At 47.0% G+C, this 20,523-nt stretch overlaps 1 protein-coding gene across 4 annotated transcripts in view; it reads right to left on the bottom strand.

Moving 5' to 3' along the window:
• Positions 1 to 20,523, bottom strand: part of PLEKHA2 (pleckstrin homology domain containing A2) — a 75,620-nt gene that overhangs the window by 22,998 nt on the left and 32,099 nt on the right. For all 4 annotated transcript variants that reach the window (XM_081809394.1, XM_081809398.1, XM_081809385.1 and 1 more), the window contains 3 exons: positions 10,406 to 10,462; positions 4,778 to 4,826; positions 3,287 to 3,384 (listed from right to left, as the gene is read on the bottom strand). In XM_081809394.1, the coding sequence (XP_081665520.1) occupies positions 3,287 to 3,384; positions 4,778 to 4,826; positions 10,406 to 10,462 (204 nt within the window). The remainder of the gene's footprint in view (positions 1 to 3,286; positions 3,385 to 4,777; positions 4,827 to 10,405; positions 10,463 to 20,523) is intronic.

Here is a 20,523-nt window from a genome sequence, read left to right as displayed (position 1 = left end):
TTCCTACTTAAGGCTTTATCTGAAGCTACAATGAAGCCACATATGTAAAAGTGGTGTGTAATCTAACATAATTTACAATGGTTATTCTTTTTCAATATTTTCATAAACTCTTCTAGGTCTTGGAAGTCACAGGTCCTGGGTTTGAATCTCAGCTCTACCACTTATTCAACTCTAGACTTTGGGCAACTCTGATTTCCATTTTTCTCATCAAAAAACTGGCAGTAAAACCACTTATCTCACAAGAGTGATGTCAGAGGGGTGAATAATATAGCACCTGTGAAAGCTTGGCTCAATACATTATCTGTTCTTTCTTTCATCTCTGTAGCCCCCAACGTGCCTGATGCTTCACTTGTATATAAGGCGTCCTAAAGGGAGTGTGCATGCCATGGATATGGTGCCCCAGCCCCACATCCTCCCTCTTCCCAGCCTCCCTGAGGAAGGACACAAGATACAGGACAATATGACAGTGGAGAAAGGAGTAAACCCTTCCAGGGCACAAACAGATTAGGAGATAGAGTGCCCCTCCTCTTCCTTCTATCCCACAGGACCTTTGGCAGGGGTGAAGAGATGTATGAACCAAGCCAAGGAAAGTAAGGGGGATCCTGGAGATGATGGAGACCCTGCAGCAAGCTTTGACATTCCAGCAAGCCTCTGGACTCCCCAGCCTCTGGGCACCCCCATGTTCCTTCCCACTCCTGTGGCTTATAACTTCTGTTCTGCGGGGCCAAAAAGGGGCAGGGGGAACTCACTGCTTAGAGCAAACCCTATGAGGGCTGAAAGGCCCTCACCACCTCACAGGCTGGGTAGCCCAGTGTACCAAACAGGAACAGAGGAGGAAAGCCCAGAGGCAAGGCTGAAAGAGAATAAAGTATTAGACATTGAATGAAATGCCAAAACTGTATAAGACACAGAAGAGTGAAGACCCGACCATGCATGAAGAAAACCTGTACTAAACTCAGCACTCTAGAGCCGTGTGCACAAGCAGAGGAATGTGAGTTAGCTGCAATCCCCCTCCCTCCCCTCAGTTTTCTCTCTTTTCCCAGGTTTACCAAGGTTTGTCAAAATAACAAGCTAGCAAACCAGACCACCTCAATGACAGAACTGTACTCTGCCTGGGTCTGGCATCACAAGAGTTGAATAGGTGTATAGATTTCTTCTATTAATTTATTCACAGAAACCCTGAGGTATTTGGGAGAATAATCTGCCCCAGTACATAATGGTTACTACCAGAAATGACTAGAATGTAAGCATTTCTGACTGTATGATACAGAAAATCAATCTTCCAATTACAAAATGGGCAGAAGACATGAACAGACACTTCTCCAACGAAGACATCCAGATGGCCAACACAAACATGAAAAGATGCTCATCATCACTCATCATCAGGGAAATGCAAATCAAAATTACAATGAGATACTGCCTCACACCTGTCAGATGGCTAAAATCCACGACACAAGAATCAACAGGTGTTGGCGAGGATGTGGGGAAAGGGGAACACTCTTGCACTGTTAGTGGGAATGCAAACTGGTGCAGCCACTCTGGAAAACAAGTTCCTCAAAAAGTTAAAAATAGAACTTCCCTACAATCCAGCAATCGCACTACTGAGCATTTGCCCAAAGAAACAAGAACACTAATTCAAAGGGATACATGCACCTCTATGTTTATAGTAGCATTATTTACAATAGGCAAGATATGGAAGCAGCCCAAGTGTCCATCAAGTGATGAACGGATAAAGAAGAAGTTACATACATATATATAATGGAATATTACTCAACCATAGAAAAGAATGAAATCTTGGAGCACCTGGATGCTCAGTCGGTTAGGCATCTGCCTTCAGCTCAGGTCATGATCTCCAGGTCCTGGGATGAAGCCCTGTGTTGGGCTCCCTGTTCAGCAGGAAGTCTGCTTCTCCGGTCCCTCCCCCACCCCCGGCTTGTGATCTCTCCCTGTCAAATAAATAAATAAAAATCTTCTAAAAAATAAAATTAAAAAAAATTTAAAAAGAATGAAATCTTGCCATTTACAACGACATGGATAGAGCTAGAGTATTACGCTAAGGGAAATAAGCCAGAGAAAGACAAATACCATATGATTTCACTCATACGTGGCATTTAAGAAATAAAACAAGCAAAGGGGAAAAAAATGAGAGACAAAGCAAGAAATGGACTTTTAACTATAGAGAACAAACTGATGGTTACCAGGGGGGAGGTAGGTGGGGGATGGGAGAAACGGGAGATGGGGATTAAGGAATGCACTTGTCAGGATGAGCAGAGGGTGATGTATGAAGTGTTGAATCACTGTATTATACATCTGAAACTAATATAACACTGTATGCTACCTAGAATTAAAATAAAGACTTAAAATAAAAAAATAAAAATAAATTTAAAAAGAATATCAATCTTCTCAGCATACAAACCACGGTTTGGATGCCACAAGTCTGCCTACTATTGATGAAAGGTCTAGTTTTTTTCCAAAACATAAAGTTTTCCCTCTTCTCTTTCCTACCCTTTTCCCTTTTCTGTATTTTTTTAAGATTCATTTATTTATTTGACAGAGAGAGAACACAAGCAGGGGGAGTGGCAGGCAGAGGGAGAGAGAGAAGCAGGCATCCCACCAAGCAGGGAGCCTGATGTGGGGCTCGATCCCAGGACCCTGGGATCATGACCTGAGCCAAAGGCAGACACTTAACCGACTGAGCCACCCAGGAGTCCCCCTTTTCTGTATTTCTAAGGAAGAAGAAAGGAGTTTACCAGCAAGTCAAAGAAAATGAAAGTATTCATAGGTCAGTGAACCAGCTCAGTGATGCTGTCAAATGGAAAGCTTTTTCAGGACAGGTTGGTGGGTGGCCTGGACCAACCCCTAGGCAACCTCTTAAAGGAAGAAGAGTACTCCCTTACCCTGCTCCCAAGCCAGTAAAAAGTTCTGACTTCCCTCTTTATATGCTTTTCCCTTTACTCTGCTTCTCCTAGTCAGCAATCCATTTTCCAATTCCACCACGTTCTGAATCAGCATGCCAGAATGACCCAAAACACGACTGACCAGGAGCCCTCCCAGGAAGCACCAAGGGGACACTCCATACACTTCCCCTTGAACTTGATTCAAACTCAAACTCTCAGTTCAACTTGTGGTTCGTCAGCCAAGGTGTAAGAAGAGGTAGGGGGAACTGGGTCTCAACAGGCTCCTGGGAAAGCCCCTGCTGTTGGCTGAGTGTCTCCCCACCACAAACAGGCCACGTGCTGAAAAGAGGCACTGAGTCCCTCCAGAAAGAAGAAGGAATCGTACGTACGGTGATCTTGCTGGCTTGGTTCAGGGCTTCCACCCAGTCCTTCAGATCCTTCTGGTCATTAGCTTGAAGAAAATACCTCTGAGAGAGGGCATTGATGACTGCAGTAGTCATGGGGGAAGCAAAGAGAAAAACCCAGGTCAGAACACATGCAAGACAAAAAGACGCCACAAAACTAAGGTGCTTGAAGTAGCAAGGGGGAGAACTCCACAGAGCACTGAAGACATCTGCCATGGTGCAAAGTCAGCTGCATGAATATCTGGGAAGCAGCAGGCTACAGTTGCTCTCTCTTTGGAAGTGTGAATTATTCCCTTAGCCACGAGAACAACACCTGTTCGTGTTTTGAAACCACCCCCTTCATGTGCTGTTGTACAGGGCTGAGGCTTCTAGTCCACCCACCATCAATAAGACACGAGCTTGAACTGCTTTCTAGAGGCGCTAGCCAATTTAGAGTCATGATGATACAGATAAAGTTTTGGACCCAGTGCTCCTTGTTTCCACTGGCACAACTGGCCTGGCTTGGGAGTCTTGCCTGTGGTCGGAAAATGGAACAAAGCTTGCCTGAGATCAATCTGTGACCCTGACCTCATTCTCAACCTGTTCTTTCCTCTGAGCACTCCATGAGGTCAATTGTTTTACTTCTGGGTTCATTACTTATCTTGTTTAGATCTGCTGACCACAAAATCTGAGATAGTCATTTCTGAGCTTAGCAATGATATTTGAAAGAAACGGGACAACGAGAACACCAAAGAAGCCTGAACCAACCCGAAGTCAGGAGAGAAGACAGCTCAAGTGGCCATTTTATTCTCCTAGCAAAAATAAGCCAGAACTATAGGAGGCGAGCATCACGGGGTAGACAGAGAATTCATGAGTTCATTCACTCATTCAGCAAATATTACTGAGCATCCACTATATGCCAGGAACCACGGTACAAGCTGGGGATACAGCAGTGACAAAACAAAGGAACAGCCCTGCTTCACAGAGCTGACATGCAGAACCACCCTAGATAAACAAGAGAGGCTACTCATTAGCATCTGCTTGTAGCACTTAGCACATTCCTGAGAACACAGTAGGAGCCAAATAACGACTGATGACTTAATGAGTAGGGGCATCCAATGAGTGACCCTGCTTCCTGTGTCACTCCCAACTCTGGCAACTCATGTGGCAATGCTGAGATGCTCAACAGGATACTCCTTTTCTATTGTTCTACCTTTCCTGAGCATCTGAGAGGAGGGTTCCCAGAAACTACTAGAAGATACCCTGGACCCTGCCCTGCGGAGTCAGGAAAACAGAACCATCGCTGGTCCCCATACCTCCGTCTTACGGTATTAACTATCTTCGCAGTGAGACCAAGGAAAGCTAGGCCCGTCGCCATGACTGAAGTCACGCCTACACGCAGAGGGCAAGTCACATGTGATCACAGGACCGTCTGCGCACAAAGAGGAAGCTGCTGCAGCAGTGTTCAGAAAACCCAGTCCCCAGTTCAGTACTTACCAAAGCAAAATGGAGTTTTGGGTTTCTGCTTTGGTGTAGCTATGCTCACCTAAACCAAATAAAAAATAAAAGAAACAAGAACATGTTTCTAAGACGGTCGTAAAGCATTTTTTTTCAAAGTTTTTCTTTTTTTTTTTTGCTGTGAAACTTTCCACACAAAGAAAGAAGAGTATATAAAACATATATAAACATTCTAAAGAATAAAAATTAAGTAGAAACCCTGTACTCACCATTCAGATTAAGAAATAGGCCATTATCAGTCCTATTTCTTAGAAGCCCTTGTGTACCCCTCCCTGATAGAATCCCATCCCCACCCCTCAAGGGATAACCACTATCTTGCTGTCTACCTTAATCTTCATCTTTGCAAAAACACTTTGAAAAGCCACCCAAGGGGCACCTGGGTGGCTCGGTCGTTAAGCGTCTGCCTTCGGCTCAGGTCATGATCCCAGGGTCCCGGGATCGAGCCCCTCATCGGGCTCCCTGCTCAGCGGGAAGCCTGCTTCTCCCTCTCCCACTCCCCCTGCTTGTGTTCCCTCTCTCGCTGTGTCTCTCTGTCAAATAAATAAAATCTTTAAAAAAAAAAAAAAAGCTACCCAATCTGACAAAATTCTCTTTGGACCGCACAACCCGTACTTGGCCCATTCACACTAGGAAGATTCCATTCCTCTCTCAACCACTGACCCCTTCCCTAAACAGTTCTCCAAATTAAAGGTGGTATGGCTACAAATACACAGATTCCAATTAGAGCTCACAGAAAGGTCAGGCAGCATGCATTTGGACACATGGATCAATGTCCTTTATATCTACCCTGACTGCTTAACGCTGAAAATAAGAGGGGGCCCAAGGAATCAGAGCATACCTATGCATTTAAGGGAAGGGAATAGAAGAAAGTAGGAATATTTTTATAGCTCCTGTTGTGTTATTTCATTTAGTTTTTTTCAATCCTACCCCTTGCATGTACACTCCTGACTATGTGCAAAGGTGAACCTACTTCACTCTGGTTCAAACATGCTGAATGAATAAAGGAAAACAAATCATATTCCCTCATATGCAAGAGGTGACTACCCTTGATGGAGTCAAGTTGAACTCCCTGGAACAGGCCTCTACCACTTTACCTGGGATTGCTAAGGAGGCACCCCCAAGACCCTAGGTCAGGAAATATTCCCCACATTGTCATAATCCTCCTGTGGACATCATTCTCTCAGTCCCCTTTCCAAGCAAGGGCCTTCTCCTACTTACGTGAGACCTGAAAAAAATGCCTGCTCTCCAACATACAAAATGAACATAGTAGAGTCAACATCAATAAATAAATCATTAAATGTCTACATAACATTATATCAACCTCTTCGACAAGGATTTTAAGTGCCCACACGATGATGTCACATTAAGTCGACTTCATTAATGTTTTGATTAAACAATCATAAAAATCTCATTACATATGAAAATAATTAGTAGCTTTGATTTTCTTAGTTTACAAGAATCCTTGGATATGCAAGATGATTGCCAAGAAATATAGCCAATCACGAATTAAATGAGTGACTCAACCAAATCATTCCAAAAGTAAAATGACTGAAATCCTTTCGAATATTTTTTTTACTATGTTATGTTAGAATATTTTATAGCCAATTCTATTTAATGAGGGATATGGTTATATTCTGATATGTTCACCATGATGTGAGATGAAGGCCTTTAGGGCCTAATGAAAGCCTTTAAACAGTCCCGAAAAAATTAAAAATCCAGGCAAAGGTGAGCCCACCCATCCTGAGTTCAGTCACAGACTATCAAAATTCAGGCATGTCTTCATCACTCCCAGAAACCACTCCCCAGAGCTCCAGGACTTCGTAAGTTCCGGCCCCTGTGCTACCTTGTTTCTTGGGTTTGGGATCCTGGGATTCCATCTGCACCACAGCATATGCCTTTATCCTGCTTGTGTGTGATGTCCTGATCTGTCAGTGACTCCTTTTCTTGCTCTTTCCCTCGGCACCCATGTTCCTCCTGCAGGTCCCTTGTGCCCATAACACCTGCGTGGCCTACCCTCGGTTCCTGTGTAGCTCTGACCAGCAGAGAGCGGCCTGGCCCTCAGAACCCACCTATCTCACGGCTTCCTCCCTACTGTAAGCTTTAGAATGGCTTTAAAAAGCTGGGCACTTTGAGACCCTCACCGGCTTATTAGAAGATTCACCCCTTTCTCCCAGAAAATGACATTTATCACTGACCAGAGAAAGCACCACTGGCTTTTCACCAGGTTGGATGACAAATGGTCCACGTTGACCACAACTTATTAGCAACCTATACTGAGGGAATCCTTCTGGCATGCTTATTACAACAACTGAACCTAAGCGATCACCTGGCTTTTCATTTGTTTTTATAGGTTTTTCCAGTTTTCAGTCAGGGGACATGGGTGATTACATGCATGCACATCCATAATTTGCCTCATGCCTAACCACAGAAGGATTATTTGGCAAAGCAGCTAGCTCCTTGCTGAATCAACCAGACATCAGTCCTAGTTCTGCCCTGTAGGCCGTTTAGCAAGGGTAAGACCCTCAGTGTCTCTGATCAGCTTCGCAATTAGCAAAGCCAGAGAGCAATTACTAGTTTCCTTCTTATCGTCACAGAATGGCAAAAGAGAAAAACGAAATCCTCTCTACCTGTGCTGTGTCCCTCAGGGAGAAGGGCCTCATTTACTATGGAAAGGTAGCTCTGGCCTCCTCCTGATATCCTGGGGACCTCAGCAGCAGAATCCCTCCTCCCCTGGGAGGTATAAGCCCTCTGGCCTCCACCCCACCTCACGCTGGTGATCAGACCAGACTGTGCAGCCTCCTTCAGATGTAGTGAAGGAACAGAGGATCCTGAAAAAGTATGGCTCACAGACCCGCTATAGTGAGGGCGGCCAAGTGCTACCATCTGCCTGCCCCGAGGTGGCCACAGTTAAGTAGCTGCGTAGCAGTGGTTGACTGGTGGGTCCCGGGTTATGCAAGCAATGAGAGGAGGTCAGGATGTGAGGGGCGGAATGGGCATGGGTCAACCATAGAGTGACGCAGACAAGGCCACTCGACAGCTCAACAGACTCTCAGGAACTTACTCTTATCAGATCAAACACAGACCACAGGAGCAGCAAACTCCTCGGTCACAGGGCACTGCTAGCCAGCCCCATCCTGTCTGCCCCTGGCCGGAAGTGGAGCTGGGGCCCCTCTGGCAGAAGCTGCAGCAGCAGAGTAAGGTCTTGAAGCTCTGGGGTAGCTCTGCCTCAGTGTCCGGGGCACCCCTGCCCCATGAGGTGGCATCAAGAGCGGAGGAAGCAGCATCAGTTACACAGAATGACTGGAAGGGTTCTAAGCAGTGGTCTCTGGACCAGCTTCACGAGGTCAATGAGCCCTGAAATTATAGGCAAAACCAGGGTGTTGTAGACACATAATATACTTTACCTGGAAAAGGAGTCCATGCTCTTCATCCAACTCTCGAAAGGATCTGTGACCACCACCGATCTCCCCCTCCGCCCCACCACCACCACAAAAGGTTAAGAACCAGTGTTCTAGGAAGGTCTTCCTTATAACTAACTGAGGGCAAGGCCCTGACAGGGCGGGACACAGCCGGGGGTGGGACACTGGGGCTGGCTGTATAGAAGAGAAGAGCCATCAGGCGAGGTGGGAAGGTGGTGGCACCAAGCCCACCTTCCATCATTCTCTAGTTGGCCCCAAACCTGGTTCTGCTGCCATCGATGCCCTGGAGGACATCAAGTCAAGGAGTTTCATCTCTGTTGGCCTTTCTGAAGGAACTCAGTGTCCCAACACTAGCCTTCAAGAAGGAGCTATGGAAAGCACCCCTGCACAGGGACCACACATACACCGTGAGCCAGGTCGACGCTGGGGTGAAACGCTTTACTCTGGGAGGGACTACCCAGGGGTTAACACGAAATAAGCTGGAATGCTGAATCTGATGCCAGCTGCACTGCTAAATGTGTTTCTGGGAAAACCCCTGCTTTCTGGCACTGGGTCAGGAAGGAGTTAAAGGCGCTCCACTCCGTGTAACCTGACCCTGGGGCAGCTGTGGGCTTTGCAAAAACACCCACCCAGGCCTGCATCTCCCGAGAAGGGCCAAGAGGCAGGTCCATCCTTCCCTAAATGAGGCAGCCTCCAAAGCTGAGAATTCTAAAAACCCTCCTCTGAGCTGCATTTATAAATCATGATTCAGCAGGAGATGGTATTCACTCTTCCCCGAAGGCTCCCAAACCCTCTCCAACAGGAGAAGGTTTGGAATTTCACTAATAATGAGGTTCCCTGCTCCCCCTCTCTGATTCTGTTCCTCCAAGCCTCCTGGAGAAAGACCTCATGAGCCCACAGCAAGACCAGACAGGAGAGGGGAAGGCCCAGGCACTCTGGCCTGCCTGGCCCCAGAGGCAGCCACATCTCTCACCGCAAGGCCAGCACAAATTGCCCACAGCTGTGCTAGCAAAGCTTCGCTCTAAGCCCTGCCCCCTCCCCGCCGAGGTCATGATCTCCTCTCTCTAATCCGCTCAAACCCTGCCCTGCATCTTCTGCCTCGGTGCCCAGCTGTGTCTGCCAGCCACTGCCTGCAGCCCCTGCAGCTGCCTCCACCTCCGACCACCCGCCCCCCACCCAGCCAGGCGCAATGGGAGGCTGGACACAAGGGTTCCCAAAGCTCGCAAGGCCGAGGAGCCGGCGGTCCCTCAGATCAGGGTCCCCCCACCTTGTCTCAACCCCTGAGGGTGGGACAGCGTGAGCAAAGCAGCAGAGATTCCCAAGAGGCCTGAAGTGAGGGGTGCGTGGGGAGAGCAGGGCTTCTGGAACCTTCGTGCTGGCTGGGCGCCACCTGGCTCTTCTCGCTGGACGAAGAGTTCCTCTTTCTGGCAAGGCTCTAAATCCCCGGCCCTTTTTTTTTTTTATCTCTGCTGCATCACAGGTCAGCACTGGAGCCTGCTCCAGGGAGGGGCCGCTATAAGAAGCTAAATTCAGCAGCTACGTATGGGCATCATCAACCAGCCCACCGCCGCCGCCCCCCGCCCCCAGGTCTCAGCTCCGAAGAGGGACTGCTCTTGCCCTGTCTGCACTAATTGGACCAGGGACGGCCTGTCAGCCCACCTGCCAGGCTCTCCAGCCATCATCTGGCTGCTGAATAGTTCCCCGGCACAACTGAGGGCCTTCCAGGGGCTCTCCTAGCCTTCCCTCCACAGGCATTCTGTCCAGGTGATAGATAATCCAGCGCAGCCCCGACCCTTTCTGAGCCTCTCCTGTTGAACAATACCCCTTGGGAGAATCTTCTATAGTCACTGGGGATTTTACAGTTGTTTTGTACTCCTTTTTGCCTCAATGACGAGAAAAGGTCACACCCAACTCCTACCCCCACCTATGCCTCCGTGGCAGGAGCGGGGAGCATCACTGACTGACGTGTCCCAGGAGTAAGAGGCTTCAGGCTCACCCTCCAAGAACCTGTTAAACACACTCCACCCAGCGCCGGTCAGCAGCAAAGCTTCCAAAGGGAGGGCAGGGGAGCACTTCACTGCCCATGCAACACATCCAAATGCTAATGCCCGAAGAATTTGACAGTTCTTGTTTAGATACTAAACCCACTTAGAGGACGCGAATCCCCACAGCTCCAGGCGAACATTACCTTCGAGATGTAGGTCAGTTGCAAAGATCCAACAGCTCCTGCCCCCATTGCCAGGTTCTGAAAGACATACGTTTTTCATTTTAAGAAGCATAATGCTATGTGAGGCAGTGGAAACAGCACTAAGAGATGGAAGACCAAGACTCTAGTCCTGGCTTTGCAACCTTGAGCAAGCCACTTACCCACATTCTTTAGCTCACTTTCCTCCGTGAAACGGTGATAACCTGCCATGGCTATGTTGGCATGGACCTTATCCTTGGCCTTACTTACTAGGGAGGGGTGTGTTCTAGGACGGTGGTAAAAAGTGTGAGCTCCACCATTTGACAGTGAATAAGTTCCTTAAGCACTAAGCCTCAGTTTTCCTTTCTGTAAAAAATAGGGATAATAACCTACCTCACAAGGCACTCATAAGGATGAGCTAATACATTTAAGGGCACTTGGAATCATCCCTGGTACACAGAGGGCTCTCAACAAATATTAGCTATTATATTTCTTCTTTCCTGACAGCTCTGGCCTCCTTATTGGCTTGGTCCTGCTTTATGCTGCTTCAAATTCTTTTTGTAATAAACAGGGTACTGATTCACACAATACAGAAATAAAAAAATAAAGCTGTTCAGTTTATTTCACAAGATTATTATGAGTACCAACTGGGATGATGTCTGTACGCCATAAAACACTAAGTCAGTGTTCTATTAAAACAGCAAGAAGGGGCGCCTGGGTGGCTCAGTCGTTAAGCGTCTGCCTTCAGCTCAGGTCATGATCTCAGGGTCCTGGGATCGAGCCCCACATCAGGCTCCCTGCTCCGCAGGAGGCCTGCTTCTCCCTCTCCCACTCCCCCTTCTTGTGTTCCCTCTCTCGCTGTGTCTCTCTCTGTCAAATAAATAAATAAAATCTTTAAAAAAAATAAAATAAAAAAAAATAAAAAAAAAAAAAAACAGCAAGAAACTCACAGGCACCTCATCGGGCAATATTCTTTGGCTTTCTAATTTCTCCACTGTCAGAAACGGAGCAATGAAGACACAGGGATGATAGCACACCAAAGAAATGAACAAGATTAGAAACCTCAGCTGTGGAGTTTATTTATTAGTTGGAAAATCCACTCCCCCATGGACCTTGAGAACGTGTCCACAGCTCCTGGTGCCCCTTAAGCTGTTGCATAAGCCTCCAAGAATAACTTTGAAGCCCCCAGTTACCTGGGGTTATCTCAAAGCAATAAGGGAGATAAATCTTGGATAATGAGAATTTAGTAAATTTCCTAAAGGGTTAGCAGTGAAATGACCTGTCATTCCAGGAGACTGCCCTTAAGAAGTATCTTAGTTGGTCGGGAAGAGCCCTTCTAGGCCCAATTATCTAAATTAACATACATCACTTGAAGCAAATGCAATATGTGAAATTTTCTATACACGAGAAAACAGATGGGGATGATACCACGATAAAAGGATTCTCAGAGACCTTAAATTGTAGAGTAAGAAATTCAGAAAGGATGTTGCCCCCTACCCCCCTTCTTTTTTTTTAACAAAATGAGGCCATAAATCTAAATGCTGCCTTCGAGAAGCCAGACTAGCATTTCAGATATGGATGATCTGATTTACACATTTTTTTCGAATATACAGTGATTGCATTTTGTTGACTTTTAAGGAAACCTCTATCGGGTAAAGAGAGATAGGCCCTGTGCCCCTAAATCAGAGTCCACAAAGGAGCCACAGGCACCCCAAAAGGCCAATGAGCAACCAACACTGCCCCCAGGACAACGCGAACTACTCTGGGCAGACAGCTCCGCACACAGTAAGGCTGCCTGCAAGGACAGCCACCAGCCTGTCGGACCGCTGAGCACCTGGCCCACTCCCAGCCCCCATTTGGCACTGGAAGAAAGTGAGGGGATCGGTCCAAGGTCACATAATTGGTGGAAGAACCTGAACTATAAAGCTCAGGTCACCTGACTTCAACCCAATGCCCTAGAAGCAGCATGATAAAATCTTAAAAGCTTGAGCTGTTGGAATTCTAGCTGTGACATTATCGCCCTATGACTGTAGGCAAGTTTGTTTACCTATAAAAGTGGGGGGACAGTAAACCCTGTTTCACAGGCTTGTTGTGAGAATTACATGAAAATCCGTAAGGAGAGCCTAGCCCATGGTAGCTCCTCTCCCGGACCCACAACACTAATTAAAAGATGCAGATGCCAAGTCTCAGGGTTTGGTCTTGCACAATTCACTCTCATCACCCCAAACCACAGCCCAAAGGCCTCCAGAGCCCTATCTGGAATTATGAGTGATGAAGTGGGATCTGGGGAACCATTCGGACACTAACCCACACGTAATGACAGATACGAGCCGATCAGATTTCAACTACTTCATCCCCTCCGCCCTCCAGGGCTGCTCCACCCTCAGTCCCCTGCCCGCCCCCCGCTTCAGCTCTCCCGCTCCAGAAAGACACAGGAGCAGTTCTCCTGCCCGGTTACCTGGGGGCAGGGGCGCCTTCACCTCCCTCACCCACCGCCCACCACACAGTCTGCTCCTAGGCTCACATGTACCTCCCTCTCCACCATGAGAAGCCAGGAAAATATGACGAGTGTCTGTAAATGCCAGGAGGGTGGGGGAGAGGGGGAATGAATGACAGGAGAAAACAGCCCCAGGGTCCCTGAGCCTTGATCCAGAGTGACGGCTCCGTGTCCACTCCAGTTACTGGACCTGGGAGATTAATGGTGACAGCTCGCTGCCAGGGTGGCAGCCCCAGGCAGAACCTTCCTGGTCAAGGAAGAATGTACCAACATGTCTGAGCTGAGGACCTCGGCAGCCAGTTGTCAGGCCAGCAACGCCAAGAAACAGCACCTGGGGTGGGGCAGGGTGTCAAAGCTGCCTCTCCAGGACGCGGCCCCGTCTCTTCCAGGGAAGGGACAAGAGGATCTACCTTCACAAAGCTTCTCCAGCCTGCAGTCTGTTCCTGAGCTCCCCCCTCTCTGAATTCCTGTGCACCAATCCGTCTCCAGCTGTGGTGCACATCACACTCTCCCGGGGAGCTTGTTTGAAAAGGCCCGGGCTCAGGCCTCACCCGAAAAAACACTGAATCAGAGTCAAATGGAATGCGGTCAGAACATGCACATGTTTTAAATGTTCCCAAGTGATCCCTACACAGGCCCAAGGCTGAGAACAACTGATCTACATGACAAAATCTAGCCCTCAATTCTATATGGGAGCATATTTTTCTGCGAGTTTAAGTCTCTTCTTACTAGATTTTAAGCATATGGAGGACATGAGTAGAATCTTATTACATTGCAGACTCCTCAATCTTTATTTACTCATTATTAGTTTTTAAAGATCTATTTATTGGTTTATTTATTTTGAGAGAGAGAGAGAATGCACAAGTGCACAAGCTGGGGGCAGGGCGGGGCGGGGGGTGGGGACCGAGGGAGAAGTAGAGAGAATCCCAAGCACACTCCCTGCTGAGCACAGAGGTCTATGCAGGGCTCGATCCCAGGACCCCGAGCTCATGACAGGAAAAGAAACCAAGAGTCGGACGCTTAACCAACTGAGCCACAATTTTTAAGCAAAAACACTACTTGCTTGGTGGTTAAGTTCCCGAACTAGTCCCTAAAAGCCTGCTACACTGAAGACCTCCCATCCACCATTGGCGAACGACGTTTCTTTGGAAAGAACTTGTTCATGTTTTGAACTGGGCTGTCACTTGAGGTTGCAGTTTTCATGACCTCAGGCAGGGTTCCTGAGGGACAGGAATCGGGTGGAGGGGGCATAAAAGGACCGAGCCCCAACAACAAGAGGGTCAAGGGAAGCATCTGAAATGAGAGCATCTGAGCGGATGGGGAGTGAAGACAGGCTGGTGGGAAGGCTGCTTATGGGAACCACCTGCAGGTATTTTTAAACAAACTAATACCCACGCCTCATTCCCAGGGTTTTAACTGATCTGGGGTAGGGCCCAGGCACCTGTATGTTTTTCAAGCACCGCAGTGATTCCACGGTGCTGCCCGTTTTGAGGACCACTGCTGCACACATGGGCTGGTCCTGCTGACTCTGCACTAGAGATGCAGCAGCTGGTGAGAAAGCCACGCCCAGCGGCAGCCCACAGGGTGACCTTGGTTGCTGCACCAGCAATAAACAGGGAGGAAGGGAAGGGCAGGGCAGCGGGAAAGGGGATTCCAGTGCCACGCATGGCTGGCAGCCACTAGACGTGAGGATGTCTGGAAGTCAGAAGCATTCTCAATTTTCCGAAACACTGTACAGCACAGGGCAGGTTCCCGTTAAATGACTGACAGTTTTTATGAAGACACTGCCAACACCTTGCTTTTTGCTCAAGCGTTCTTCTGCCACCAAGGGCCTCAAAGAAGCTCCCGCTCCCCATGAGTGGAAAGCGCGGGGTTTATTCTTTTCCATCACCAAGGAAGGAGCTGAGAGGCCCACACAGAGATGTGACAAACCTCCCGTAGTAAGCCTTTTTTCCAGAAGCAACATTATCTCTTGTTTTGAAATAGAAAATTTTACCCTAGGAGTGTCTCCTACTCCCTTTCCCATCTTCTAAAGAGAGTAACAAGGAGCACAGAAATGACTAACTACACAGTCATAAATTCACAGAGCAACACCACTAAAGGGTTCTGGTGATCCCTCATCATTTGCCGCATGAGTCCGCTAAGGCTCAAGGTGGGGAAATGACTTCCTCAGGGAGCTGAATAAAGATAGAGCTTGTAACTCCCACCATCAATCTAGTGCTTCAGCAAAGTACAGCTTGAGGAAGGAAAAAGGAAACTGACGTATATTTAGAGTTAATTTTGCACCAGGCCTGGCTGCTAGGTACTCCTGCACATTGTCACTTAATCCTAACAATCCCATTTTACAGATGAAGAAACTAAGGACTGAGCAGGTGAAGCAACTTGCCCAAGGTCACACACGCAGTGAGCAGTCAGGCCAGTATTCAAACCCAACCCTTCCTGATTCCCCAATCTCACGCGCTTTCCCTCTACGCCATGCCACCTCCTGTGAGACAATCCAAATGTACAAGGACCTGCTCATTATCTAAGAGTTGATTATCAATGAAAGGTAAATACAAGAGCAGGACCAGCAGGGTTACACCAAAAGAGGCCCTCAACAGTTGCCCAAGCTGGGCAGGGCAGGAACTGGTCAAACTGGCTCTTGCGTGCCAAACTCCGAACGACCAGGGATTTGGAGTGGAGAGGGGGAAAAAAGATGCCTTCTTACCTTCTCTTCTCTCCCTCCAGGGTGCCTAGCAGAACACATCAGGCAGTCAAAATCAGCTTGCTGGTCAACGAGTGGGAGGAGGAGGAAGGGGATGTATACGGAAATCCCACAGCTAGGCCATGAGCCAACATGGCTGCCCATAGGCCGAAACCACAACTCCAACACAAGAAACCGAGGCCAGACACAGACTCTCAGAAAAGAAAGACTCGCCTAGGAAGAGCTGTATGATGGGAACAGAGGGAAGAACATAATTCCCTCTGCCCCACATTCTACAGCCCCCGCCCCAGAATGGGAGAGCAACAAAAGGAAAGCAACCAAGCTATTTCCAGGCATTAGGTGACCCAGACAGTGGCCTGACTTGCCGCTCTGGTATCAAACACATCTCCTCCCCTCCATTCTGTAGCTCCACTTCCTGATACTAACTTGAGGAAGGGTGAAATGCCCCTGACTACTCTCCTCATTCTCTAGTTCAAAATTTGCATTTAACCCTTGCCTTCCAGAAAAGTCAACTCTGCATCATGAACCGCTCTGCTGGTGCAATGCTTGCGTTCTGTTGTCTGGACGCCTCCTCTCTGTTGACCATCAACCTGCATCAGCATGGGCTTCAGCCAGGATAGATGTCATGAAGGCTAAGTCCCTTGGCCACCACATGCCCAGCCCCTTTATTTCCCTCCCCCAGTCCTGGTGATAGTGACCTAAAGACATGGTCCAAGGCCTGGGCTCTAGATAATCCCCAGGACACGTTCAGGTTCCAAGACTCCAACCACTGGCCACTGAAATGGTTCTAAAACTTTAAAGTCAATAAGCCAAGCCCTTCACCCCTGTGCTCAAGGCAGCCTCCTCCACACGTGCCTCAAAACTCAGGAGTCATGGCCCTCCGTCCTGGAATCGGGTCCGTTCCCCACTGCCCCGTGTCTGTCAGTGGTTCCACCTTCTCTCCTGGTCAGCCCGGCACTAACCCTCCGACTGCTCTCCTTCACCCTCCCATCAGTCACCGGGCCTGACATTTTCTTCCTTCACATGGCCTCTCCGTCTATCCCTTTCTCTCTATTCCCTGAGCACCACCGCCGACGACATTCCAGGACGCCCGAGACAAATGCCTCGCTGTCAGCAAATGACATCTCGGTAATACTTTAGAGTTTATGCAAGCACTTCCACATACATTACTTTATTTAATCTTCACAGCAACTATGTCAGAGATAGAGATGATATCATTACCACTGTTTTACAGATGAGGACACGAGGCTCAAAAAAAAAAAAAAGGGGTGTTTCCCTAATTCAGGTACACATCGAGTTGTCCCGCGCTCAAGGGATACAAACTAAGAAAATGGGCTTGGGAGCAAAATCTAATATGTAGCCCCCTCCCAAATACACAGTTGCCTGCTTTGCCTTGGAGACATTATTTGAATAGTAAAATGGCATTCTTTTGTATATAAATAGTTATACAAATACATAAAAGTATACATATACAATAGATATATCAAACACTGAAGGTTGAAATCTCAAAGCAAAACATTAACAACAATAAAACCGAAGGCAAATTTTAAGAAAACTTAGAACAGTTTCACCACAGTTCCTTGGCTAAATTTCACAGCTTCCCTCTCCCTTGGTTAGACTTTAATACCAACTAGCGCTATGAACACGATTGTCCCAAAGTGCCTCTTGGTTTTCACTTCCTTTTAATTTAGACAAAGTACCATCTTGTGATAAAGAAAATGAGGACTGTTTTAAAAAACACACAAGATTACTACAGTATTTTAATTCTCAATAAGTCATACATAATTTTAATTCTAAAAAAAAAAAAACACATTAACTGACTAATAATTTTCCCTTAGTGGAATTTGCATTATGGTAAAAGTATAGATCTGTTGCTTGAAATCTTCTTTTTTTCCCAAAGGAATTCTGCATCCTGCCTCTCACAGACAGTATGGACAAAAGCCTGCCAGAAATTCTACTTGGCCCTTGAAATCATTTGACTACATGGAAATATACCATGTAGTCCAAAGTCATTAATATACCAATAACACAAAATCCATGACTGAAAAACACTTTGCTCCAGCAAAACAATTGCTGGAGGTCTGAAAAGTCTCATGATGCTTGTTTATGCAGAGAACATCTCTGGACAGACACGTAAGAAACTGGTAATGTGGGCTGCCTCTGGCTAGAGGACTATGTGGCTGGCGGACAGGACTGGGAGGGAGGAACTTGTCACTAGATCAGCAGTCCCACATTTTGAATTTTGTACCATATGCGTGTATTGGCTATTTTTTTTTAAGTTATCTTACTGGTTCTTGGCATTTTGACAGGGTGAAGCCTATGATGCAAAAATCTTTTAAATATTGATGGATTTCAGCCAAATTTTGCTCAAGGAGGCTTCTGACAAAAACCTCACAATTTTAAAAAATACCAATTTTCACATAGCCTTTAAGACAAAACTACTGTCCATTTATTTATATGTTCTATGTATTCCTACCACGCTTCTGTATTCTTTCTACTAAAATATCCAAATAGCCAAAATAGCCAAATATCCATCTTTTTAACACAGCTAAAGCTCCTTGCCCCTTTCAACGAAAGAACTGCTTTCAGATTTAAAAAAAAAAAAAAAAAAAAGCAAAGGGCTCTCATTGTGGCCCCAGAGTTACCAGGAGAGATACCATCTTTCTGAATGTTACAATGATCCATAATTCACATCATGGTCTTTGGAAAGTAAAAGCATCGGAGTATTTTTTAGCAATAGAGAGAAAATACACTTCACAGAGTAAATTTGATAAGAACAACCATCCAGTGCAATAGTATGTTCATGCTTCTGTTTATCCTTTGTTCAGGGCTACATAATTTAGTCTTGCAATTACTTAGCCAAGTGGGCCTCACAGGCTGGAACATAAGCGTTGCTGTGCGATTAAAACATAGTCAGTCACTCTGTAGGTCACTGTAATAAAGTACGGCAGCCTAATTAAGGTATTTTATCTCCTCTCTCATGATAGGGACCAACATTAAATTAAAATACAGCTGCTGGAGCCATAATATCATAGCAATGTTTTCACGAAAATCCAGCCAATGTTCGTTTCTATTCAAGAACTATTTGTGTGCTTGATATTGTCAGCATATTGATTTTTATATGCATTAGCCGGATCAGTGGCCATAAGCAATAATATTGAAACTTTCCATTTATAGGGGTCCTTTTCAGCTAATGGGTTTCATCCCGTATCGGTCTGGTGTCACCACTGCCTGTATCAAAAACCTGGATTTCATACTTTACCGCATCAACTCTAAATTCTATCAGACATTTCGGGCTGTACCTGGTCCATGCATGCTGACCCCTAATGCATACCTGCTATCTGTCCCATGAGCAGAGGGCAGCCTTCAGGCTCCTGGAGCTGTTCTGCCCACATTTGTAGAGCCGAAACCAGTGACTGTCCAGTGGGGCGTGCAAAAGCCCACCTCCCTTGGACAGCTCTGAGGCCTAACTTACTTTGAGCCCCACTGCAGCCTCGGGCTGAGGCCTACCCTTTGCCAACTTCTGTTTGAGCTCAGACCCTTGTCTGGCTTCCTCTGCTTCCCTGTCCTGCTTCCCAGCTCTCTTGACAATTTCCAGAAGAACATTTCCTTAAGAAAAAACTTGGCCCAGGGGCACCTGGGCGGCTCGGTCAGTTAAGCATCTGACTTCAGCTCAGGTCATGATCTCAGGGTCCCGGGATGGAGCCCTCCATCAGGCTCCCCGCTCAGTGGGCAGTCTGCTTCTCCCTCTCCCTCTCCTGGCCCTCCCTCCACTCATGCTCTCTCTGTCTCTCAAATAAATAAATAAAATCTAAGAAAGAAAGAAAAGAAAGAAAGAAAGAAAGAAAGAAAGAAAGAAAGAAAGAAAGAAAGAAAGAAAGAAAGAAAGAAAGAAAGAAAGAAAAAGAAAGAAAGAAAGAAAGAAGAAAAAATGAACTTGGCACAAATCCTTGCCTTGGTGCCTGATTCCTGGCCTTGGGATATTCTTCTGGAGAACCTGACCTTAAATCCCCTCTGACCAGGAAGCTCACCTTCCTTCTTGGTGCTGCCTCAGAGGCTTCCAAACAACTGCTATTGCCCTCACCCAGAAATACCCTCCTCTTCCCGTGCCGCTCTGCCTGGGACAGGGAGCATAACAATCAAAGGAGATATTATAAGTGAAAATACACCTAAACTTTTACAATGCCCCACAAATGGAAATCACTTGTGGTAGTGATCCATGTCACCCATCCCTCCTTCTCTGGATCTCCATGAAGGGGGGCCCCTCTCTCCCTGCCACATTTCTCACCTACAGCGTAAGCTCCATGAAGGCACAGATTTGGTCTATCCACTGCTGGAACCTCAGCATCTATACCGGTGTATGGCACACAGGATGTATTTCTGCACTGAGCAAATACACGTTAAGCAATGTTGCTAAACTCCAGGAGTTCACTCTTCTCAGCCCTTCAGGAATTGAGGGGCTAAAAGCCATGTTAAAAATCATCTAGAGTACCTACAGCCCGGAGAGGATAAATAACTTACCTAATGTACAAAATAACTTCGTGGCAGAGCCTTGATCTCTTATCTCCCAGACCTGAGAACTTTCCATCTGAGACTCCAGCTTGAGGCCCTACATCTTCCTTAGATGGGCAGCCGCAGAGGAAAATGGCAGCCCCTTCTCCTTCAGCCAAACTACTGGCATCTGGCCGTTCAACTCAACAATGCGCTATCTTGTTATAAAGGTGCACCGAGATTTTTAGCACCGCAGTTGTGGGTGTTGTTTTCATCTCTCCAGCTAAACCTGAAGCTTCCTGGTGGCAAAGACTTCACTGAATTCACCTCCCACATGGTCCCCGGGACCGAGCACAGGGCTGAGCCCAGACATCGGGAGGAGGACGTGGACACAGGTGAAGAGCGCAGACACTGGAGTCACACACAGAC

The sequence above is a fragment of the Leptonychotes weddellii genome, chromosome 2 (assembly GCF_054177405.1).
Source record: "Leptonychotes weddellii isolate Sample4059 chromosome 2, ASM5417740v2, whole genome shotgun sequence".
NCBI lineage: Eukaryota > Metazoa > Chordata > Mammalia > Carnivora > Phocidae > Leptonychotes > Leptonychotes weddellii.
Note: the sequence above shows the minus strand (reverse complement) of the source record. Positions and strands in the feature narration are given on the sequence as shown.